The following is a 25,482-nucleotide window of genomic DNA, read 5'->3' as shown; positions in this document are numbered from 1 at the left end:
CTTAGCAGCATCAAAAGAGAACTTAGGTGTGCCCAGTTCTATTTATTTCAAATGCAACAAGTCCTTGCAACAGTACTACTGTGGAGAAAAAAGTGCCAGCAGACAATATAGCTAAGACTGCAAACAGTAGAAGGCAGCAGGTATAACTTTTACTAACGGTAACAGTAGACCCAGTTGTGCAGAGGTTTTTCAACTGGTTCCTCCACAATCAGCTTCATCCTGTGTTGCAGCAGCCACAATGAGATTGCAATGAGTAACATTAGCAAAAGGAGGTGGAAAAAGAAATGACCACTTGAATATTCATGACCCATAAAGATGCCAATTCAAACCAATAGAACCATCTGGCTGGCTCAGCAGAAGAAAACAAGAGGAAATCACTTGTGACAAGAGGAGATCACCACTGCATCTCAGCTGTCAAAAAGACCCTTCCTTGGGGAAAAAGAGGAGCAGCGTGATTCCACTATAGAGGAATTCCAAGGGTTGAATCAATCTATCTGTGAGATGGAGGAGTCTCTGCTGTCTGGGTGGCTGCCTAGCTATGGAACTCCACTTCCATCTTCTCTTCCCATTCTCTCAGTTGTGCCAGAAATTCAAGTCCCTGGAGTGTGTCTGAAATCCTTAGGTCTCGTTCAACCTCTCCTAGCGATGATGCCCCACCGGCCTGGCTCAACTGGTACAGCATCTCAAAAGTCTTGACGATGACCTGAGTGGAGAAAAAAAACAGGTCCTACTCATAGTCTGTGTGTATAGTTTCTCCCCAGTGCTGCATAAGTGTTTCTGGTGGCTACAAGGTTCACAATGCATTCAAAACACATTTGGACTATAACAAGTTTCCATTCCACTCCCCCCCCCCCACAGTGGTTCTGAGGATAAGGTGTGTAAGGCTTTCTCTCCCCCCCCCCTCCTTTAAGTGACATTCCACAGTGGTAGCTGTGTTGGCCCATACAACCCTGGTGTTTTGTCAGTGAATGGGTTATAATGATTTAACAATCTTTTTGGCTGGCCAAAATTATGTCTTTCAGTGGAAAGTAGATTAAAAGAAAATTAAATAACAGCTATGCATTAAAAACCGATGTAAAGAAGTACTATTCTAAAAGTGAAGTGAAACTACTATAGTTTCAGGGCATAGCACTTGCTTTGCATACTGGTGGAACCACATTTGATCCCCAATATCTCCAGGTAGGGTGGCCTGAAATCCTGGAGAGCTGCTACCTGCTGATGTAAATCAGGGGCCTCCAACCCTGGCCTGTAGATCAGATATGGCATTCCAGGTTTATCAGTTTAGGTGCTGCGCGGTGGTGGCAAAGCCTTACCTTTCTGCCACATAGCTACTGTTTGTTGCACCTGATTGTCACAGCGCCTTGTGCCGGGCAGCCCAACTTCCCTGGGAAATCAGGGTACAGTGCCTTCTTGGGCAACATCTGCAGAAACGGCTGCCTGGCGCAAGGCTCTGTGACAATCTGGTGCAATGAATGGTGGCTGCAGGTGGAATGGTAAGGCTTCATCACTGCTGTGCTGTGCCCAAACAAATAATCCTGGTGTCCTGTGGGTCAGGGTGTGGGGACGGCTAATATCACTAAGCTAGATTTCCTACTATGTGCAAAAGAGATCTTGGAGAGGATGCTGCACTCCAACATGCATATTATTTGATGCATTAGTTGAAATAAGTTTCCTTTAGAACCTCTGCATTGTGTTTTACTCACAAAAATTTTATGTAGATTTGAGATTTTGTGGATTGGGTGACAGCTGCATAGTCTCATGGTACCATAAAGACATGAGCTTTCAGGGACTGGATTGCATGAAGCGTGAACCTCATTTATCAGTTAAGATGGGTAGGATGGAAGAACCCGAAAGACTTCTGAGCTAAAAGGCCCTGAAATACAAGATTAAGGTTTATATACATTTGGGCTCTACACAGAAGTGTCACAGACCTGCTGCTACTCATTGCATTCATAGCTTTTTGGCTTGTGTTTTTTCCCCCCTCTATATCTATTTGTTAGAACTAACTAAATCATGCAGTACAGTCCTGTGCATGTTTATTCGGAAGCAAGTCCTGCTGTATTCAGTGGTGCTTACTCTCAATCAAGTATGTGCACAGGCTTACAGACTTGGCTGATAGTCAACTCCAAGCATATACAATTATATCAACTGCTTACATTTGTATGTAGATACACACAAGTCTGAGGAAGTATTTTTTAGTCGATGCATGTAGCATGGCAGGCATAAGTTCAGAAGAGGAAAATAGCCAGGCACTTACTTGTACCATGATCAGTTTTTTCTTCCAGGAACGGTGAGCATCAGGCCACTCCTCCCCAAAGCAGAGCCACAGGCTGTAATTGGGAGAGCCGTTTTGCTTCTCCATGTATCCAATCAATTCTGGGGGGAGAGAGGAAAAGAGCCATGCCTTATTTGCCCCACTAGAGGGAGATGCAGAGCTTGTTACAGTTCTATCTGGCGGGATACAGATTGTGGTTTGTGACATCTAGTTCCTCAGTCTTCCTTATCTGCTGTTTTTTGCTTACTAAACTGATATCCCCCTGCAATGTTGCCTCAAGCCTAGCATAAGAACAGTAGTACACAGAAACCCCAAGAGCAAAATGTGTGTGTATCAGCAAGAAGTATAAGATATACAAAGCCACGTCAAAATATTTAAAAGGTATCTATTCTCACCTCCCAAGATGCACAGAGCAGGAGTTCTGGGGAAGTGAAGCTGTGTGCATGAGTGTTTGTTCCTCTGTATGGCTACAGACCTTGAGATCCTAGAAACTGCCAAGAGTGAGTCACAATCAATTTTTTTTACATTTTGGATTTAACACCATTCCTTATAGCAAGGGTGCCAAACACAAGGCCTGTGGGCTGGATGCAGCCCCCATGAGAATTGGGCTCTCCCAGAGCCATCCTTTCAGCAGTACTGCCTCTGCCAAGACTGAGGGAGAGACAGAAGGGGGTCTTGGAAGGCAAGGAATACTACAGAGTAACTGGCAGACCAAGAGGGGTGAGATGTTGCCAAGGTGCTGGCAGAGCCCAATTATCACACAGGCTGCCCTTTCAGCAGTGCCACTTCTGCCGAGGCATCCCTTCACATACCACATCTTAACTGCTGAGCTGCAAAGTGATGCTGCTGAAAGGGCAGCCTGTGAGATAATTGGGCTCTCCCCTTGTGAAGACTGGGCTCTCAGATCTTGAAAATACACATTTTCTCTTCTGTCATTTGCAGCTAATGAGTTTCTAGGGGAGAACAAAGTGCTTATTTCTGGCACCCATCTGCTTAATGACATTTTCTGCTTAAGCCGTTTCTCCCAATGTTGCATATATGCTACAGGGATCAAATGTGCACACGTGTGGACTGAGCAAAAGTGGGTTAATGATGTCACTTCTGGCCCTCAGTAGGTGCCATGAATGCTGTTCAGTCTACTATGTGAATCAAGTTTGACAACCCTGTCTTATATAGTGAAGAAAGGGGATATTGTCAGACTGGTAATGCTGATTAAAAGAGCAATTGCCCTGCTGGGATGGTGGGGGAATGCTACCTGGCTGGTTTGCTTTGCCTGTGACATGTCTTTTTATGTTTTGTAATTTTAAAGCCAACATTCTCCAAGGTGAGAACAGACCCACTGGGGAACATGGGGCCCGAATTCTGAGGGGAGGAGAAACTGAAAGCTGATGGAGCCTGCCTTCCCCTCACCATGTAACAACTGAGTGGATTAAATACCCCCAGAACAAGGGATCCTGTCTTCGCAAATTGTTTCCTTGCTACCCCCTAGGGAACAGCAGTTAAGACGCACAGCTTCCTTGTAACATGACCTCCTACTATACAATGACAGAAGGGGATAAAAAGTGTCTCTTCACTCTTGGTATTGGATTAATTTCCTAACCTGCTGATCTCTGAATGCTCACTAGATTCTTGATGCACAGTTAGGAGGGGTAGAGGGAATGCAGAAGCTGAATAAGATGAGTGCAGGTGGGTGAGTTCAAAGCATTGAATACACAAATATATAAGCCTCAGGTTGTGCTCCATTCTTCCCTGGTGGGTGGAGGCCCTGAAGAAACAAGCTCTATGGCAACATCATCACAGGAGCAGGGGAAGATAACCAGACTTCTTGGCCAAGGTCAATATACCTATACCTTGCACAAAGTGCTGCAGATTGTAGAGGCAGCTGAATTGTTCCTTTGGTAGCTCTCCACGAGGCGTCACAACTGCAGGAAACTCGGAGTGGTTCCAGTACACGTGGCTAGGGCCTCGGCGTGTGCCAAGCAGTGACGCACCCTCAGTACGGAGTACCACACCAGGCACCAGCCCTTGTAGAATGCGTTCTGTGAGCGACACTTGTAGCTGGTCATGGATGGTGTTTGGGGCTGGCAGTACCACATCAGCCAGCTCTGGATAGTTGCCGCAGAAGCCCGTGGGCACAAAGCAGAGGCCCTTCACATTATTGAACACTCGGGAGAAGACTAGCTGGCCTCGATAATAGGCCCGTACTTCAAAATCTGTCTCTGAAGAGGAGAGAGGGAGTTCAGAGGGTTCAACTGCAGGCATCACTTACCCAGTCTCTTAGTCACACCATCTGCAGCAGACATACACATCACTGTTTCCCTAGAAGACACAGCTGCTCACAGCTCAACTTGCCTGGACAAACACTAACCGTAGGCACCAAGAACAGGAAGTTGGCATTTTGTTGCTGAAGCTAGGCCCTTCATAGCTGCCAAAACAGCTAGATTATTTTTGTCCCAGTCAGTGCTATTGCCCAGTTCTGGTCTTCTCCCCCTGCACCCACCCATTCCAAGGCAGGTGGCTGGGGAAGCTGACAAGGTGGTTACCTGATTGGACAGCAACTTCCTACACAGAATTGCCATTCTAATTAGCCACAAACTGAAGGATTGCCAGGTGGCTGAGAATAAAGACCTGAATGGGGGAGGAGTGATTGTTCTTAAGATAGCATTCTTGGGAGTTTGTCTATTCCCCCAAGGTACATAAGAACTTCTTCCAAGCCAGTAAGCTTGCCAGACCCAGCGTTCAGGCTACACTATGATGCATACCTACGTGTAGGCAAATGGTAAGATACTCTGTGTGTAAGAATTTATCTACTAAAGATATGCATATCTCTATTCCTCACCTTCCTCAGACTCTTTGTTAGCCTCTGATTTCCCCTTGTTCGTCACTCTAAGGCTAACCCTTTTCAACTTGAAATAAGCAAAGCCTTAAACTAAAAAAGTCCTTGAATTACAGGGAAGTAGATACAGGGGCTAATTATGGTCATAATTCCCTTCTAACAAGGGGAACAGGTATGACATATTTGTATTTCACATTGGATTCCTTCTCCACAACTGAGCTGCAGCTCCACTTTCCCTACTGATCTTATGGGGAGCAAATCAGGATTATGTCTAGTAGTTCAGGAAAAAAAGACATTTCTTTCTATCTCCTGATCCTAGAACCTGGGGATCTTCTAATGAAGTTGATCAGCAGGAGATTCGGGGCAGATAAAGAAAAAAAAAACCCATCATATGCTTTGATGCCCCAAGCGGACGTACTCTGAAGTGGAGAAGGAGATATCTATCAATGGCTACTAAGCACGACAGCTGTATGGAATCAAATTTTTCAGAGGTGAAATGCAGCTGAAAAAACAGCTGCAAGTGGGACAAAGCACTTGCATGTACCAGCATGATGTAATGTACTGTCGGTCTCCAGCAGGACTCTCCCTGTATCTTGTCAACCATGGTTGGCACCTGACAGGGTTCCTGACCCTCTTAAGTACATGCAGAGATGTAACTAGGGTGGAGCCTGAGAAGCAAATGTTCTGGGCACACGTGGGGTGCATTATTGCCATGAGGATGCATGACTGTCCTCAGGCTCCACCCTAGTTGAGGAAGCGCTGGTGGCTTCACACCCCCATTCCTTCTCTTGTGGCAGCTTCTCTTGAAAGGGAGCCTTCATAGGAAAAGGAATGGGTCGCATGAAGCCACTGAAGCAAGTGTCCCTCGTCCTCTGGGGAGAACCTGGAACCTGCTACTGCAACCTGCTACTGCAACCTGCTACTGCAACCTGGAAGCTGCTACTGCAAGTGCCTCCTCCTCTGGGGAGAACCTGGAAGGTGGCTACACTACTTTCTCCCCTCAAGGGGAGCCTCCACAGGAGAAAGAACGTGAAGCTACTGCCATGAGCACCTCCTCCTCTGGAGAGAACCCAGTAGGTACTGCAGCAGGTGTTGGGGAAGTGCATTATGCCCCTGACTACAAGACAGGCAAAGTTCAACCCCTCACTGGCTTTACTGGCTGAATTTTACTTGTCATTGCAGCTACTGGCACAGGAAACCTCCTGCTAAAAAGGAAAGAAAAAAAAAGGCAGCTATCCAAAATAGGGGAAGGGCAGCTGGGTTTATGGGTTGCAATCTCAGCTCTGGCTACAACAGAGATGCCTATTCTCTTCCAGATCCAAGAAGCTCACCCAACTTGTTGGTTTCCATAATCTCCTGCAGCGGTGATACTGGGGCTTCTGGTGGAGCCGGGTCCAAATTGTAGGGGAGGCCTCCATAACTAAGTGGATTTTCTGTTCCTGGTCCTGAACATGAAACATTAGGGAAGAGAAAATGACACCAGAAAACATGAGACCCAACATGCATGTACCAATGGTCAGAGCTAGGATATGAGCTTGGGAATGCCAGTCTTTTGGATTCTGCAGTAAAAGGAGAATAGCATCCCTAGTATAAGAAGGCAATGCTAGGGTAAGACTCCCTATTTCTTTTGCTGGGAATAAAGTGTAAAGGGGTAGAGATGCAGGACTCTTATTTGCAGGTCTCCAGTAAGACAGGGAATTCTAATGGGTGGGATGGAAGGTTAATTTCCAAGTTTCACTCCAGCCTGCAACTTTTCTACCCTGGAGGTGTTTGGTCATGCAAAAAGAATCAGGGACCTGGAGCAAGATTTTAGACTTCAAGATAATACTATCTCATAAGTCTCTGGCTACATAAAAGTATCTTGATAAAGCCAGACTTAAAATGGGGCGTACAGGGCTTGTTTCTCTATTTGCTCCATCCCACATTTCCAATACTAACTCAAATATAGAAAATATTCTCTCTCTTAGCTTAGCTTTTGCATTTCTTTTTTAAAACTCACAAATCTCCAACGCTGTAGAGATCTGCTAAAAAAAAAACAGACAATCAGAGACTGCAGAAGGCAAAAGGTTTTAGGAGGGGAAAGACAGCTTCTGTGCCTGTTATGGCCACCTGCCTCTAACTGCAAACCAGCTGTTATTTTCTCTACAGCACTTCTGCTCCAGAAACTTTCCACAAAAACTTGGGTATGGAAGTTGATCATTTTAATGCAAAATCCTTAGATCTACCTATTTTATGCTGAGTTAATTCGGAAAGTCCTTTTCCATTTATTTCATTGGGTGTCCGATTTCTCCACATCCTACCCAAACTCCCATACCAGGCTTTTTCCTTATCCCCTTCACTCACCTTCTTTGAGACCAGAAATATCCAGGGAATTCAACACACTCTCCAATGTATCATCCTAAAGAACAGGATGGAGAAGGATCAAATCCTTCCTTGCTCAGCCCATCTTCTGCTCTCGCGTCCTGATCAGTCCCTTCCCTCCAGTCTGCTCTTATTGTTGTTTCCATTCTTGCTTTCCCATTCCATACTCCTGGGAGTGGAGTGGGAACAATACACACTGACCTGACTTGAGGATGAACTATCTCCATGTGCCCCCATGCTTCCATCCAGAGTAGAAGGTGCCACACTGCTCACTGAGTGTGCTACTCCCCGATCACAGCCTTTTAGATATACAAAAAGAAGATTCTACAAACAATAATTCTCCTAGTCTGACCCCCAGTTCTTCCTCCTCCTCCCCACATCTTTTTCTATGGGATCTCTGGCAGAAGCCCCTGACCAGGCAACTGGGCTTTCTGCTCGTAATCCTTCACCTGTGGGAGGTTGGATTTCAAATACTTTGTGGGGATCGTCAGAGTCTGTGCTGTTATCCTCCACCATTTGGATCTCCGACTTTCGGTTCAGGGCAGCGCGGAAGTTTCTCTTCCATTCAGAAGGGGTCCGCTTGTCAGTCTTAGGGTTGAAGCGCCCACTGGCAATGGCCCAACCCTAGAGGGAGAGGATTGGCATAGGAAGATGCCTTCTCAATGCCAGATTTCCCAAGACCAGCATTACTTCTCTTCCTCTACCCCCCACCCCCATCAAACCAGGCTACCTCAAAGATCCACAGCTAGTTCCTGCCCTCCCTCAATCACCCTTCTCTTCTTAAACTTACCAATTCAGCATAACTCAGTGTTTCTCAAGGTTTGTCCTCCACCATATCCCTTTACCTATTTGAAGTACCACCGGGAGTAACTGATGATGACATCATCACCAGTTATTTCTGGGTTGGGAGGCCAGATGCGATGCAACAAACGCCAGTAAGAGGCTCAGGGTGGATGGAAGAGCTTTTCCGAACACAGAAAAGCAGGCTTTGGAGCTCTGCCCAGTGAGCCGCCTACCAGTTTGTTGAATCATGTTCCACAGCTCACTGCTGGGTGGCAGTTGTCCAGGGATCCTGCAAGTACCATCAGACACCACTTCAAGTACCACTGGTGGTACCCATTCCATGGGAATGTCTGGCATAGACATACTAGAACATCCTCACTATTGCAGCCTCCCTTCCACAATCTGAGATAGCGCTGCTCCTTGTGGGCTGCTATGGGCCAGCGCTAAGCACAATGAATGCTAGATCAAAACACCCACTGCATTGTTGTGAAAAGTACTGTCATTCATCGCAATGCGATTACACCGAGTCTGACTGGACCATGGTCAAGGAAGTTCGTACACAGACAAACCTGTCCAGACAACCCCCCCCCCCCGAGGATTCCTACACAAAGGGATGGTAGTACCATCCTATGCCAGAGAAGGACCACAGATAGAACTGGAATTGTGAATGAGTACAAAATCTGTAAAAAAAAAACAAACCACACACCCTACCTAATACAGCAACCTGTCCACCATCTGAAAATGAGTAAAAGAACACCTAAGCTCTATTAAAAAATACCTAAGCTCTTAATAGGATAAAAAGTACTCTAGTAAGTATTTTGTGCTATCCTAATGTCACTCTAATGTTCTGGGTGATGACAGAGTCTACTGTAGGCATTCTTATAAATATTAAATGGTAAATTACTATGGTCTCTGCATGAAACAAGGTAAGAAGCAAAGCGTGCAAACTGCAGGAGCTTGCAAAACAGGGATTCACTAATACTGTTAACAGTTAGTCTTAAAGCATGCCACACAGTTGCTTCTACTGTAACTTCTGCTACTCCCATGCTAATCTCTGATGCCCCCCTTTGAGAACAAAGGAAACTGCCTTATTATGGAATAATAAGACCCCCTGGTTCATCTAGATCAGTATGGCTGAAAGCAGTGCTCCAGGTCTGTCCCAGCCCTACCTGGAAATGCCAGGGATTGAACCTGGGACCCTCTGCATACAAAGGAGCAACTCTATCTCAGAGTTATGGCCCCATTTCCTTCTATGGAATTCTATGGGGCAATCTTTCTTTCCTCATCTTTATGTTCTTTCTCCTCTCTCTCCTATGGCTTAGATTTTGGCTACATAAGGACTGCCTTCCCATATGCATCAGTCTGTGTGCTTCATTCTGCACCTGAAGCCTTGCTTTGTGTCCTGCCTTTCAGTGAAGCACAACAGGCAGGAACAAGGGGTGAGGGTTTTTTGGTGGCAACACCTAAACTGTGGAACTCCCTCTCTCAGAAATACAGATGGAGCCCCCTCTCTGTTGGTTTTTATGCAGTGGGCAAAAACCTTTTTCATTTCAACTAGACTTCTATATATGATATTGCCTTTCGTAATGGCTAACTATTCATATTTCAGATATTATATACTTTTAAAATCTGTCTAAATATTATTTTATGTTGACCCCGAATGAACACACACACGATTCTTTGGATTTTGGAGAGGCAATCAAACAGGCGACAGGAGAATTCAAAGGACTTCTTAACGTTTACTCGTTTGCAAACGGGACCTCCACACATGTAGAGGACCAAGAAGGATTACAATGATGTGGATTTTATAGGGTCTTTCCGATAGGGGAGGGGGACAGAGGACACAAAGAGAGAAAAAATATCCAGGGGAAAATAACATACAGGTAGACACCCAAAATAACATTTGTTATGTTATCAGTACAGGATGTTGATCTGAGGATGGCAATTCAATACACATCGGCAGTTTGTTTACAGAGATATCCGTTAGAGGGGGTCTGGTACTCTGACTCATCCCTTTTACCCTAACCTTTTTATCCTCATTTGTTGATTGCCCTTATGTATGACCTTTCTGTTCACCCTTGGAGGTCCATATCACAGTTAACTGGTTCTCTGAGAGGGATAGCTTTTTGGTCAGAGAAGAGCCTTATGGGTGAACTGGGCACCTTGGGATATTTCCATATTGTGAGCTGGGCATATTGTTATCAATGTCATGATATTAGTTGTATTATATGATTTTAAATACTTCTTGTAAGCTGCCCTGATGGCTCTTATGGGGGATGGAAGGGTAGACAGAAATTTAATAAAGAAATGCTAGAAGAATAGCCAAAACAGAGATTCATAGAACGGAATTAATACTTCCCATTTTTATTGCTAGGAGGAATGAACTAAAATAGTGTTTTATTGTTCTTGCTATACAGAACGCAATGTTCTCAACACCTGCTCCCATCCTTATTCCCATTATCAAGACAGTCAAATCAAACCAGGCACTGAATCTGTAAATAGTTTCTAGGGGGTTCCACCTCTCTGACCCAGGGAACCAGAAGTCACTAAAACTAAAATCACTCCATACTCTAGTAGCCAAACTAAAACAAAACTCCCAAACATACACCAAAAAAGGCAATCAGTCCAAAATAAGTGATCTGTTAATCAGAAATTCAGGATGATCTTCAGAGAACAGTGAGAAAGGGCTTGCCTCCCTTTCTCTCTCTTCCAACCAGCGAGACAGACAAAACTATACTGTATTCCCTAGGAAATCATTGAAGAAATAGTGGGGAGGAGGGAGCAAGATAGAGATTTCTGGGATTTGTAGTTCTCATACATTTATTATGACACAAAATCCAAACTGCTACTCTCAGATAAGGGTAACAGCCATAAAGGTTATTCTGACTAAACTGTGGGCCCATCTGGCATTCCTAATGGACTGAACATGTCAGGTGATGACTGTGAGAGATTTCTTTTAATCAGAAATGTCTGACCAATTCAGGTGTGAAGTTCAAGTTACTCCTCCAAAAAAGCAAGAGATATAGTTGTCCTGAGATTCCCTCCCCCCACCCCCATGAATTAGCCTTCTCTTGGTAAAAGTGATGAGTTACAAGAATTGATAGATGAGACTAAGGTAAATCAAATCCAGTCAGATGGAAGTTCACAAGCAGGATGTGAAGGGGATGGCCTTAACCTGTGGTTTGACCCCACTGCCTCATACTTAGAGATATCCTGCTCCTGGACATGGAGGTTCCCCTTCCTTCACAAACATGTCTAATTCTTTGTTACAGCCATCTAAAATGGCCATCACCACACCTTGTAGTAGTAAAGAGATAAAAATGTATTGTGAGATGTACTGTGTTTTTTGGCAGTCCTAAATCTACTGCCATCAGTATCAATGGACAAGTTCTAGTATTATGAGGAAGAGACAGAGAAATGTCCCTTTATCTCAGCCACCTGTTATTTTAAAAACTTTTGTCATATTCCCCCTTAGGAGTCAATTCTGTTTGTTTCAAAAGAGAGATTGTCAACCATTTTAGCCTTTCAGCACAGAAAGGTAATCCAAACCCTCAGTCATTTTAATTAACATGTTCTGGTTTTTTTCAGCAGGTTTTTTTTTTTTTTGCGAGGGGACAAACCCATAACTGTACACAGTATAGCAAATGTAGTCACAGCACCGATTTACCTAATGACTTGCTCTTTGCTCTTTACCTTGGGGCATTTGGTGGGCCGCTGTGAGATACAGGAAGCTGGACTAGATGGGCCTATGGCCTGATCCAGTGGGGCTGTTCTTATGTCATCTGCCCTTTTTCATTTAATGCTTGGAGAAATTAGCTCCTGTTGTGTCTAATGTTCTATTTAACTTATATTCATTTATTTTTAAGCATTTGTACTTCACTCTACAGCCAACAAGCTCTCAGTATCATTCAATAAGAAATCATTGCCAAAGTAAAGGGCGAGTAAAGGGCCCCTGGCTTCTTTTACTCTTCTCCACACAAAGCAATGGGCATAACTATGGCCGCTGCAAAAGGGAAAGGCCACAGTTCTGAGTTTAAATGGCACCCATAAGTGGATGTGGAATTGACTATTTTGATGTAAAAACAGTATTTGGGAAATTAAGAGGTGTTTTTTCCCCCCTTTTCACTGTGGTCAAACACAGCTGACTGTCTGGAGCATCTGGTATTAATTCATATCTAAGATTGCATTTTAAACATTATGCATGTTTTAATCAAATATTTGTTTTTGAATTCATTTCATCACAGGTGTCCTACAGCTATAGGAATCCACAGCATTAAATGATAGAAAATCTGCCGTAACTAGTTCAGAGTTCAAACCTGTGACTATACCATTTTTAAAAAATTAGTGTCTTGACAAAATGGTCTCACATGGTACTTTCGTCTGAGGCACCCACTCTCCAGATCCCTGTTTGTGACCTTTTATCTGCTACCCACTTTCCCCCTTACCTACTCCCCTCTACTAGCAAAGTGTAAGCAAGCAATCTTATAAACCCTTTCCTGGGAGTAAGCCCCACTGGACACAAGCGGATTTACTTCTGAGTAGACAGAAAAAGCAGAATGCTGTCAGGCAGTGGCATAGCTAGAAGGAGTGCAATGCACTATGTTTTGCAGGGAGCCTCACCGCAGCATGAAAGTGGCCCCTCCCCTTTGGAGCCATTCAGGGTGGTGGGAGCAAAGCAGAGCCTCAGTTTTGCTCCCACTTCCCGGAATGGCTCTGAATGGGAGGGGTCGCTTGCATGCTGCAGTGAGGCTCCCTGCAAAACTTAGTGCTTTGCACCCCCTTCTAGTTATGCCTCTGCCGTCAGGCGGCAATCTTCTTTACGCTAAGGTGGGAGTAAGTCCCAGTGAACTCACTGGAGCTGAGTAGACACTGGAGTACTTCTGAAAAGCATGTTAGTACAGCAACTGAGGAAGCAGCAAGATGTGACAAATGCACACCAAATTCACAGGCTTACCTCAAAGAGCTGGAAATCTTCTGTGCTGATGCTCTGCCGTGATCCGTGTTTCCATGGCACTCGGAACCGAGTTCGTTCTGGGTTCAGCCATGCCACTCCTGGATACTGCTGGGCATCCAACTGCTCCACTAGCCAGGGCACAATGAGGGGTCTCTGCTGCGCACACATAGTGGTTGTGGGATGTCACCATTTAACCCCGCTGAGGAGAGAGAGAGAAAAGGTGCTGGATTTACATCACAGAGGGGGTAGAAAAGTGCCGCTATGAGTGGGTGGGTACAAAACAGATTGCAATACATTGGCCTGGCATCACAGTACAGAGATGCCCGGCTCTTTGCAGACAATTTTTAATAAAACATTACAGAGGTAGTCAACCTTTCAACTTTAGGGCTCCTGGACTGTTAACAATTGTGTAGAGAAGGGAATTTCCCCAGATGCAGCTTTGTCATCTGTAAAACAAGATTTTGTTGTGTCAACAAGCCACACCTGCTGAAATCCCCCCCCCCTTACACTGCAGAGGAGGGATTTTCAGCAGTTTCAGGACTTTCAGCTTGTTGTCTCACAGATGACAGGCTAAACCTGGGGAAATTCCCTCCTCTACACAGTTGTTAAAGGTTCTGGAGCCCCAAAGTTGAAAGGTTGGCCACTCCTGGTGTATTATAACCTTGAAGAACTTCAAATCATGAGAAATCATACTAGAGCGGGCCAAAGGGGTGTTAGTTTCCCTTAGAGGTCAACTAGAACTTTCCAGGTGACTCATGGCACAGCATTAAGCTTCAGTTTTATTTCATAAGAAGCACTTTCAGTTTCATAAAAGGCACTTTTTCAAGTGGGTGTTCCTCTTTTATTTAGCAGGGGGAGAGTAACTGGCCCACCTCACCCAGCAGTGTCTTTTCTAGAGGCTGTCTGCTGGAGCTGCATCTTTTTAGATTGTGAGCCCTTTTGGGACAGGGAGCCATTAGTTATTTGTATTTCTCTGTAAACTGCTTTGAGCAATTATATTTCTCTGTAAACCGCTTTGTGAACTTTTGTTGAAAAGCGGCATATAAATACTGTTAATAATAATAATAAAAATAATTTCCAGGGCAGCCATAAAAGAATCACCACTTGCAATACATAAAATCACCGAAGGCATATCTGTCCATCATCTCTGTGGAGAGGTGTAAGTTGAATAAATGTCCAATCCTGAGCTGCCCGGCACGCGGGGCTACAGCAGCACCAAAATGGCTGTTGCTGCATCCAGTGTGCCTCAGGAAGCTGCTGCTGTCTCCTCAGGAGAAAGGGACTGTTGTCCCCTTCCTCCGGGTAAGGCAAGTAGCCCTGCAATAGGGCAATTCAGTTCTATAGCAACCCAAGGGTTGGCATAGAATTAAGAGCCTCTGTATCCGGCAGGCAGCCTGACACAGAGGCTCAGGATCCAGAGCAGGGGTGTCCAAACTTTTTGGCAGGAGGGCCACATCATCTTTCTGACACTGTGTTGGGGGCTGAATTAATTTACATTTCAAATGTGAATAAATTTACATAAATGAATATATTAGAGATGGAACTTGTATGAATGAATGAAGGTCTTACAATAGCTCAAGGCCTATAAAAGTCCTTGCACAAAGCAAAGCTAGCCTTTCCTTCACTGCCATTGCTGCATCACAGACCTGAAACAGCAAGCAGTGGAGGGAACACTTGTCCCACAGCTCATGCAAGAGATCAAACAGTCATCTTCACACTGAGAGCAGTTGCGTCAGACCAGCATGGGCTCCAACAAGCCTTCAGAGGGCCAGATGCTCATTGGAGACTGGGGGTTCCCTGCGGGCCGGATTGTGAGTCCCTGAGGGCCGCAAGTGGCCCCCAGGCCGGGGTTTGGGCACCCCTGATCCAGAGAAACAAAGCTCTACTTGTCCCATCTCCCTCCCACCCGCTTCCCTCCCCCAGCCTGCCTCCTCTTTGCCCTCTCCCTGCCTCCCCCCATCCCAGAATGCCTCTTCCCTGCCTTCCCCTTAGGGCACGTTTGCAACAGTGTGCACCAGTGGTGAGAGCCCTATCCTATCCAACTTTCCAGTGCCAATGCAGCTCCTTGGTAAGTGAAACTGGGCCATATCACATGTTTACTCATGAGTAGGTGAACTTGCCTTAGTCCATTGAAAAGGACAGCTGAGAAGAATCCAACAACATCAAAATGGTCCAGATTTGATTAACATAGCCCCCCAAAAACACCCGAGCTGACCCTCCCTCCAAGCTGTAAATGTATTGAGCCCTATAGAAAGTGAAATTAAGCCACATGGTTGTGCTTACTCATGAGTAAGCAAACGTGCCTTGGCTCATGGTCAAGTCAGGCAAAGTGGAACGCAAGGCTAGCAGCATGGTCCCAATCTGATGAGGGTGGAGCTAAACAAATGCTCCAGATTTCATGGTCCTCATGAAAAGAATAAAACAGGCTTGAGCTGGTAAGGTCAATTTTTTTTTCCCTCCTTTAGACTTGTAAAGCCAGGTGGGTCCTGACAGTGAAATTAATTAAGAACTTACATTGAACTGGACACTGGGGAGAGCTGAAAATCTCACATATTTTTTTTTGGGGGGGGGGGTCTTATTGCAGGCAGGATACAGTGATAATTCACTTGGTGGAACAGGGCTGGCTTCCCCCTGTTTAATTTTCTGGCCATAATTATTATTAATTTAATGTCATAACTATTACTATCTCTCAGTCTCACTTATCTCATAGGGTTGTTGTGAGGACAAAATAAGGGCAGGAACTATGCACACACCCCTGAGCTCCTTAGAGGAAGGGTGGTATAAAAATGTGAATTATTGATTGATTATATTGTATGGGGGGTGACAAAAATTTATGGGCCCTGAGTGTCAAATGACCTAGCTATGCCACTGGCCCTAAGTCGTTTTCATCCCAGCAATCCTAACAGGAAGGCACTATAGCAACAGCCCCTAAACACTGTTTGTTCCCCATAAGTGACAGTCTGCCTCTAAAGATGGAAGTTCAGTCTTATATCTGTCCACCTTGCAACTGGATACAATCTAGTTCCAAAATGGATTACAATCTAATTCCCATTTTACAGGTGGGCAAGGCTACAATCTGGGAGGCAGAAATTCTTCATGAGATCCAGTAGCACTGGCTATGCTATAGAATAGATTGGTGGTTCTCAAACTTTTTAGCTCTGGGACCCAGTTTATAGAATGACAATCTGTCAGGACACTAGAAGTGATGTCATGAACCCTGGAAGTGATGTCATGGTCAGAAGTGACATCATCTAGCAAGAAAAGTTTTAACAACCCCATTCAACAAAATCTAATTAATTAACTAAATTAAAAATGTACAACAAGTATAAGTTTAAAAATTATTTAAAATAAAGAAGAACCCTCCTAACCCTCCCAAGCAGTTGCTGATGTTTTTAAAAAATTCCCCAAACATCCCAAATGTTGCAATCCTATCCACACTTACCCAGGGGGAAGTCCCATTGACTATTACTGTTAAAAGCATATATGTGCTTAGGCATGTAATAATACATGTATACATGCCTTTCCAAGTACTGATCTGTAACATTTCCCCCAATGCAGTCACATACCATGGCATCAAATCAATGGGTAGTAAAAATAAATTGCACATTGAAATGAATTGGGATCCACCTGAAATTGGCTCACAACCCACCTGGTGGGTCCCGACCTGCATTTTGAGAAACACTACATGGATTTTTAAACTGCAGCTTTCCTGAAATCAACTGTTGGAGGTGGGTTTGGAAAATGAAAGCTCTGATCCTGTGTGTGTGCACACACCTGGGAATAAGCCCCATGAGCATAGTGAAATTTACTTCTGAGTAAACACGTGTTGGATGGTGCTGCAAGGTTACCATCTTGGACACGGATCAGAAAGGAAGGTCCACTGGGGGGGGGGAATGCACATTTGGAAACTCACGCGAACTAGGGCTACAATCCTACCCACTCTTTCCTGGGAGTAAATCCCATTGGCTAAAATGGGACTTACTTCTGAGCAGACATGCACAGGTTTGGGCTCCAAGGCTGCAACCCTACCCCCACTTACCCGGGAGTAAGCCCCATTGATCATAATGGGACTTACTTCTGAGTAGACATGCCTAGGATTGGGCTCTCAGTCAGCTTTAGGAAGTGGGAAGGACCCACTTCAGCAGGATTGCGTTTCCTCGGCTTACGATCGTCCCCCGCGAACTATACTCACTGCAAGAAACTCTCCCCCTCCGATGCAGCTCAGTGATCTCTCCCCGTCTTCCAGGCTGCAGCAAAACACGGAAGTCCGTCTGCCTCCGAAGGGACATGTGATCAAACCTTGGTTTCTGTTTCCCGACATTGGAGTCATTTGATTCCAAAACAAAGGCTTCAAGCTAAGAGAAAAAGATGCGCCTCCCGCCTCTCCTTCATGCAGCCTGATCAGCTTTCTTGGAGTAAGAGAATTGTTATTTTTTCACCCATGTGGAGAAGAGGGGCCTGGCTTTCCCAGTTTAGGGAGCTCTGCCTTCAATCCTATTCACACTTTCCTGGGAGTAAACCCCATTGACTACAATGGGACTTACTTCTGAGTAGACATGCATAGGATTGGGCTCTGTATTTCCTGTTCCGGTCAATTCCTGAGGGTAGCTGCTTTAGGGCACAAGCCTAACCAGGTCTACTCAGAAGTCAGTCCTATTTTGTTCAATGGGGCTTACTCTCAGGAAAGTGTGGTTAGGATTGCAGCCTTACTCTGTTGTGGCCAATAAATACATAAGAACCTCACATGTGGCAACTGTTCCTGTTTGTAGGGAAAGACCCATTTGTTGCCTGATCCTGGTACATCACTATCCCTATTTTTTGCCTTGCTGAGATGCTTTGCTAACATGTTGCTGGTGTGACTTGCTTGATCTGTCCCTTGCACCCTCACTCAGCACCCTTCCCAGCATCTCTAGAAATTAGATCTCTGGACGGACAACTGGAAGCATCTTGTCTCTTGCTCACATGCGTGGATGCCAAAGTTGCAAAGCACAGCCTGCTGCTGTTTCATATATTGGTGTGCATGAATGCTATGAAGGCATCAGAGCCTGCCCTGTTCCACATTGTAGCTCCTAAGGTGTATTTGGAAGGATGGATAACATACTCTAGGACAGTGACCTTCAACCTTTTTTGTGCCACGACTCCAGTAAATAAATACAGTATAAGACAGGGGATCCACCGTCAATCCGGCCCCCCTGAGACCCTATCCACCAACTCCCTACCCCCATCATGCCCACTGCCCACCCATGTTAATGCCCTCCCAGCACTGTTCACTGTAACCAAATATTCTTATTCGAGAGAGCAGAATAAGTTACTATGAAGCCTGGCACTAGTGAAAACTACTTCCGTACAATTGCTAAGAACCTGAGCAGGATTGAGACACTGTCTCTTAGTACTTGAAGCAGGACACCAGATGCCTCCTCAACCTTTACCTGGTGGTGCTCTAGAGTCCAATGGTCTTCAACCTTTTTTATTCCACAAGTGAGGCTTCACAACCCCATTGAATCCTGACCCCAAGGTTGGAGAACTCTGCTCTAGGACACATATTTCACTAGTATATCTTTAAACCTCTAATAGTCTCCTGGTTCAGATCAAACCCTGAGCATAGGCCTTGCACACTTTCCATGCTGCTCATCAAAGGGGGGGGGCATACCTCCAGGTAATTGCAGTTTTCTGTCAACAAATCATGTTAGGAGATCCACAGTCTCCTTACTGGACCATTTCAAAATCAGAAGCAGAGGAGAGAAAATCGAGAGAGCAAGTCAACAATTGCAGAAGGAGTATGGGGCAAGGACATTTCTCGTTTATAGAATGGAGTGTACCATTTGTGGACACAGTCAGGAAGGAGCCACAAGTGATGGAGAGGAGATATTTGCAGAGAATTTCTTGCAAACAGGAATTGGCAGGGGACTGTGTCAAGAGGACACATGGTTTGTTCAGTTAAGGACAACAGGATTCTCAAGAGAGAAATGAATTGAAGAAGTCTAGAAGGAGGGAGAGCTGGAAGAGGGGATAGAGGCAGAAAGATGAGGGCGAATGATGTCAATCTTGGTACTGTACTGAAGAAGGAGGGAGAGGCACTAGGACAGGACTTAGAGGGGCACTAAAAGTGGAGATGCAGTGTTTGTGATTGCAAGAGTGAGTGTGGATCAGGGAGGTGTAGTAGCATTGTTTGGCTAAGTAAGTAGTTGCAGAAGAGGAGAAAAGGATTAATTTATTCCTTTAAGAAAATATCCTATCCTGCCTTCCTTGCCTATTGAGGCAGCTCAAGGTGCTCCACATAAGAAAAGGCAAGATAAAATAAAACTGTTGCTGTTGTTGATAAAACAACAATCAAAATACAATCAAAGTAAACCAAGTAGAAAGCAAAGTAAAACCAAACAGTACAATTGAAAAACCACTGCAAAATAATGCTACTAACACTGCCAAACACCACCCTCTTCCAAATGCTAAACTGGAAAGTCAGGTCTTAACATCTCTCCTGAAGTAATGTAGAGTAGGAGTCACCCAGGCCTCCAAGGGGTGGGCATTCCACCACAAAGTCCTCCACAAAGGCCCTTCTCCTAGTAGATGCCCACTGTGCCTTTGAAGACACAGGTGCCTGGAGGAAGGCCTGAGATGAAGTTCAGAGGCATAAGGGAAGGTACCTATAGTTCAGAACGGGTAAATACTGTATGTCAATAGTTGAGGAGGAGTTGAAAGCGGAGACTGCGCAGTCAAGGGAGCAGGCAGAAATGACAGAAGAGAGATGAATGCATTTCAGAGAAAAGATACTGGATCAAAGGACAGGAGGTCATGAAAGGAATAGATGGACAAACATGGAGGGGGAGGGCTGTGAGCACTGAAGGAGAAAACTTCTGTAGCAAAGGAAAATTCCTTAGCAGAGAGATCAGAAACAAAGTAACTTTTGGTGAAGACAAGATGGGGGGGGGCTAGTTCAAAGATAGAGACTGAAGAAAGAAGTAAGGACTTGGAGATGGGAGGCAGCTGGGTGAGGGTTTATCAACATGAATGCTGAAATCACCAAGGAACACAGTAGGAGTGTTGTTGGAAAGGAAGAAGAAGAGCCAGGCATCAAGGGTAGGTCAGAAACAAAGGTTGGAAGGAATGGAGGGGAGGTTTATAGAACTGCTACAGAAGGGTTGCACAGAGTGCATTTCAAAGCTAGATAAGCGCTGGTAATGGTTCTTTAAAAGGCTACACACGCATTTAAAAATGTATCTTCATAGCCTTTCAATGAGTCATTGACTTCTGTGGCTTTCATATTTTGTTTCAACTTTTAAGCCACTTAGAAAACAACTGTAAAAAAGGGCAGCATAGAAATGTTCATTCAGTTCTATGGAAACAGTGTCAAAGCCCAAGCCCGAGTCTGCGGTCTGGTTTTATCTGATGCTTCTGCCCTGCCTTTTGGAATAAACTCAATGGCCAACTGGTTTATTTATCTTGTACCTACTGCCAGTGTGCAGTGTAGAAGTCTGAGAGGCAGCAGATAAGTGGGTGGTTACTTTTCAAGAACAGGAAGTTGCTTGTTCACATTTTGTTCTGTGCCTTAGCTTCATCTGAAGACACTGATCTGTACTTTTTCAGTTTAGAAGAATGCTACTTTTTCTTTTTCACAGCAAAGCGAAAAGGGTCACCATATATCATGTGCAGTTTTCACCCAGTAACTTCTGCTATTCCACCCTGCAGAACCTTCTTGATTGATCAGTCCAGCTTCCTCCCTGATGGCTGCTCTTGTACCTATTGGTTTGGGACTGTCTACAGCACAAATTATGGCCCAGAGAAAAAGTTTGTATGAAGAGTAAAAGGCTTGTTGTTCTTGCCTTGTTGTCAGGCCGGGCAGGGCAAACTTTGAAGCAAAGTGGGGGGAGGGAATCCATTATGTAGCAGCAATAGATTAACCTTCCCCCCTTTTAAGAAACAAAAAACTGATATGTGCACAAGCATGGTCTAATATTAGGTACCCAAGACCATTATAGGTTTACTTTACACACATCTATCTTGCCAGGAATGAAGATGATGGCCAGGGGGACCATCAGAGTTGATGAGCAGTCTAAAATCTCTTCTGAATATGGGGGAAACAGCAACAGAGGCACACTGTGGATGAAATTTGGATAAAATTTATCTTAAACTTGTGCTCCACTTTCCTCCTCAGAAACAACTCAAAGCGGCACTGCTTCTGCAGAGGCTCTGGGAGGGAGAGATGGAAGGAAGTCTCTGAAGGCACGGAGAAGAGGGAAAGAGGAAAACTAAGAGGGGTAAGAGAGAGACACACTGCTGAGGTGCTAATCACAGGGGCTGCCCTTTCAGCAGCACTGCTTCAACTGAAACCTCATTTTGCACAGCACTTCTCGGCTGTTGAACTCAGTAGAAGCAGTGCTGCTGAAAGGGTGGCCCACGTGATAATTGGGATCTCCCATAGCTTGAAAATATGATCAAGATCAAGAAAATATGATTTGCATGTTTTCTTTTCTGTCCTTTGTAGTTAATGAGTTCTTGTATGAAAACAAAGTGCTTATTTCTGGCCATCATCTTCTTAATGGCATCACTTCCTGCTCAATAATGTCACTTCCTCAGCAGGAACAATGAATGGTATTTGGACTATTGTATGAAATGAGTTTGACAACCCTGGACTTGACAGTAGATGGGTGAGAGTCCTCTTTCACTCCTTCTGCTGTAGCTTCAGAATGTGCATTAATCTGTAGCCTGGTTCTTGGGCACTATGAGGGTTAGCACATGTGCTTTTCAAACCATGAGAATGTATGCCATGGAGGGTGGGGCACAGGCAGGCTTTTGTCCTAGGTGTTACCAAAAAGGGCTGTTTTTGTTTGAGGAATTATTATACTGCCCTTATTGAACATCAGGGCCTTAGGCTGGATAACAAGATGGCATAATGCAGAGAAATACCCTTATGCTTAAAAAGGAGACTAAGGGCACAATCCAGTGCTTGACTTGGGCCGGTGCAAGTCCCTTGCACAGGCTCAGGAGGGTCACAAATGTTTGCGCCTCCTTAGGAGGAAGCCAGGCCAGCACTCGGAGAAGCACCGGCCTGTGTAGGCCAATGCAAGCATCCAAGCCAGCTTCCTCTACGCGGGTTCTGTTGGCCTGGCTGGGCCAACGCAAGGAGCACAGGTGGGCGGGGTGGGGAGGAGGCAGGAGGGAGACATTCCTGGGCAGGGGAGGACGGGTGGTGGGCGGCCCTGCGGGCAGGCACAGAGCAGGATCTGGCAGTGGGATCTGGCAGTTATGCGGCTTCACGCCACTCCGTTCTCCTTGGACTTGTGCCACCAGAAGTGTTTATAAGTGCTGAAGAGGTGGCGCAAGTCCAAGGAGACCCATAGGGGCCAGTGGCCCTTACTCAAAGGTAAGGGGAAATGTTTCCCCTTGCCTCTGTCTGAGCTGCTTATGGCTCATATACTGCACTGGATAAAGTGCAAGCCTCTTGGCTTGCCTGTTCCAGTGCAGGATAGGATTGCACCCTAAGAGAAAGATAACTTTCAATAAAAGATTATGGTTTTATTACAAAAGTACAAAGGTAAAAATAATGCACATGGAGAAATGATAGGGGTAAGTTTCTTGGTCCTATTAATTGAATACAGTGTACCTAGCTTTCATTGTGGTTGTGTGTGAAGTGTATTTGGTGCATCCAAAGAAGTCAGAAGGGGGTTGTAGGGAAGGATTTTAAGGGATTTTATGCCAACCCCAGCTGCTAGCTGAAGATGGGGGGGGGGGAAAGGGGAGGGAAGTGAAAGAGTTCATGGTGCAAGATAGTTACCTGTCCTATAGAGCAGCTGGAGGGAGAGAGAGTCCTGTAGAGAGGACACTGTGACACAACACAAGTGTGTTGGGCCTTGAGGGGGGGGGGAGAGAGAGAGAGAGGAAGACCTCTCTTATAAGAGTTGGGAGATAGTACCTACATACTGAGTTGGAAGGTAGCTTGATTACTGGTTGCTTAACAAAATGCTGGGTGCTTAGAGTACTGCTTTCATATGTACAAGTATTCCTGAAGTTTGAATGGGGATCAGGACTAGGTATCAGTTACCAGTCAGGGGGTTGATGATTGGCTTCCTAGAAAGGGGAACTTAACAAAGACTGTGTGGAAAAAAATACAGGATGTAGGTACAATACAATGAACCAGAATTTCAACACCAAAATACAGGGAGTTAATGGGAGGCAGTTCAAGTTTGCACACAGTGTTGTAGAAGATGCTTATATAGTGATTTGATTAAGACACAAGAATTCCTCCCAGAATGTGTGACTATTGGGGGGGGGGAGTTGTGTAAACTAACAGTGAACTTGTGGCTTGACCAAAGTTCTGGAAATGTGGCCTGTATACTGGGAGAACAGTTAGCTTGCATGATATTAGAGTCCATAATAAAGCATAACCAGATATAAAGAGAAAATCAAAGCTAAAAGACAAAAGGGGGGGGTTTCACATAACAAAGCAGGAGCTGCTATTGGGTAGTATGGGAGAAGGCAGCCCTTAAATTTGTGGATGCAGCCTCATTACTGGGAAAAGAAGCCTGTATACAGCCTAAGTGCTCCTACACCCAATTCTGGTAACATTCTAGAAAGCATTCAGAAACTGAGATAACCATTATCAGAATTCTCTACAGCTTTTTTTTTTCCTTATCTCAAAAAAATAGCCACAGTCCCAAATTTGCATTGAGATCTCAACGTGTGGGGTGGGGTTTAATTCTCTCCCCTCATATTCCAGGACCCGGATCCAAATAGTTCCCTCCCAGTGGTGGGCCTAGGAGAGGGCAGGGGGGCAAAAGCCCCAGACGCCATGCCTGTGGGGGCAGCACCATTGTGCCACCTCTGCCTGACCTCCAGAGCCATTCTGAGGGCAGGCAAAGCCCCATGTGGCCTTCAAGACTGCTCCAAAAGCCTTCTGAGGCTTCTGATGTGGTCTTAAACAGTACTTCTGGGAAACCAGATCCATAACTCTCCCCTCCTTAAAGCTTCTCTTAGCCAGCAGGCAATATATGCTCATACATTTTCTCCATAATGATTAACAGTGCAGGGACATGTTTCTGTCTGTGCGTGTTTTAAGTCAGGGAATCAATATGGGGGCAAAGGATTACACCCCTCATGTCACAGCCCCAGTCCAAATCGCCCATCCATGGTTTTTTGAGACTGAAACCCTCATAGTATTTTTTATCAATGAATACTCAGGAAACATCCATTTGGACTCTTGGAGAAGAGAACAAAGGCCTCCCCTGACCAAAAATGCATAGGGATTTCAGTAGATATAGCTGTCACATTTCCAAGCTATTCTCTTCTGACATGAGGGTTTGATGCTTGCCTCTTGGTTTCAATAAAAGGTGAAATTCTCACACTTCTGGTATCTGCAATAAATGCTAATTTTTAACTTTTGCTTTCAGGCTGCAAGTACAAAGGAAAAACACAGCACTGAGTAAACAGCCATTCAAAAATGAAATGTAGAAACCGAGGTAACCTGCTCTTCCAAACACTAGTGGTGAGATAAACCACATTAGCTAAATCCCCTTTCTGTCACATGGCTATTAAAGGCACAAAAACACACTTTAAGACCACATACTGGGAAACCCAGGTTGGTAGATCCGATTAGAAACTCAGGAAGGAACATCAGATGGTTTGACACAGCAGATGCTTGGATCACCAGTTCTCCTAGAAAGTAGTTCTATTATTTTTAGAATGGATATAAATAGTATGTGGTTACTTAGGGTATCTCACAAGAAATAAAAGGATGATTATGGGTGATTACAAAATTATGCATGGGAAAAATAAAGTGGATAGATACTCTTTACACTCTCACATAACACCAGAACCAGGGGACATCCACTAAAATTGAGTGTTGGGAGGGTTAGGACAGGCAAAAGAAAATATTTCTTTACTCAGCGTGCGGTTGGTCTGTGGAACTCCTTGCCGCAGGATGTGGTGATGGCATCTGGCCTGGACGCCTTTAAAAGGGGATTGGACAAGTTTCTGGAGGAAAAATCCATTACGGGTTACAAGCCATGATGTGTATGTGCAACCTCCTGATTTTAGAAATGGGTTATGTCAGAATGCCAGATGCAAGGGAGGGCACCAGGATGAGGTCTCTTGTTATCTGGTGTGCTCCCTGGGGCATTTGGTGGGCCGCTGTGAGATACAGGAAGCTGGACTAGATGGGCCTATGGCCTGATCCAGTGGGGCTGTTCTTATGTTCTTATGATTACATTAGGAAGTGACACCTTTTCATGTCACCAGATTGAATCTAGGATTAACAGCAGAGGGTGCTATTGTTCAACC

General features: G+C 45.0%; 1 protein-coding gene and 1 long non-coding RNA gene across 5 annotated transcripts; one reads left to right on the top strand and one right to left on the bottom strand.

Moving 5' to 3' along the window:
* Window positions 1-27: 27 nt before the first annotated feature.
* On the bottom strand, window positions 28-17,587 carry IRF3 (interferon regulatory factor 3). Of its 4 annotated transcripts, none has more exons than XM_066628735.1 (9): window positions 17,249-17,587; window positions 13,210-13,408; window positions 7,922-8,096; window positions 7,674-7,771; window positions 7,455-7,509; window positions 6,443-6,556; window positions 4,126-4,494; window positions 2,258-2,376; window positions 28-703 (listed from the first exon to the last, which is right to left on the bottom strand). In XM_066628735.1, exons 2-9 carry the CDS (start codon window positions 13,375-13,377, stop codon window positions 533-535), a joined length of 1,269 nt encoding a protein of 422 aa, XP_066484832.1. In that variant the 5' UTR covers window positions 13,378-13,408; window positions 17,249-17,587; the 3' UTR covers window positions 28-532. The 4 variants fall into 4 exon arrangements, with proteins under 4 accessions (XP_066484832.1, XP_066484831.1, XP_066484830.1 ...); XM_066628734.1 differs by having other exon boundaries at window positions 17,285-17,587; XM_066628733.1 differs by having other exon boundaries at window positions 17,402-17,587.
* On the top strand, window positions 17,536-24,701 carry LOC136651958 (uncharacterized). Its single transcript, XR_010794552.1, has 3 exons — window positions 17,536-17,624; window positions 21,362-21,464; window positions 24,594-24,701. It is a non-coding gene; the product is annotated as an uncharacterized lncRNA (long non-coding RNA).
* The last annotated feature ends 781 nt before the right edge of the window (window positions 24,702-25,482 follow it).

This window comes from Tiliqua scincoides, chromosome 5, assembly GCF_035046505.1.
Source record: "Tiliqua scincoides isolate rTilSci1 chromosome 5, rTilSci1.hap2, whole genome shotgun sequence".
Taxonomy (NCBI): Eukaryota; Metazoa; Chordata; class Lepidosauria; order Squamata; family Scincidae; genus Tiliqua; species Tiliqua scincoides.
Note: the sequence above shows the minus strand (reverse complement) of the source record. Positions and strands in the feature narration are given on the sequence as shown.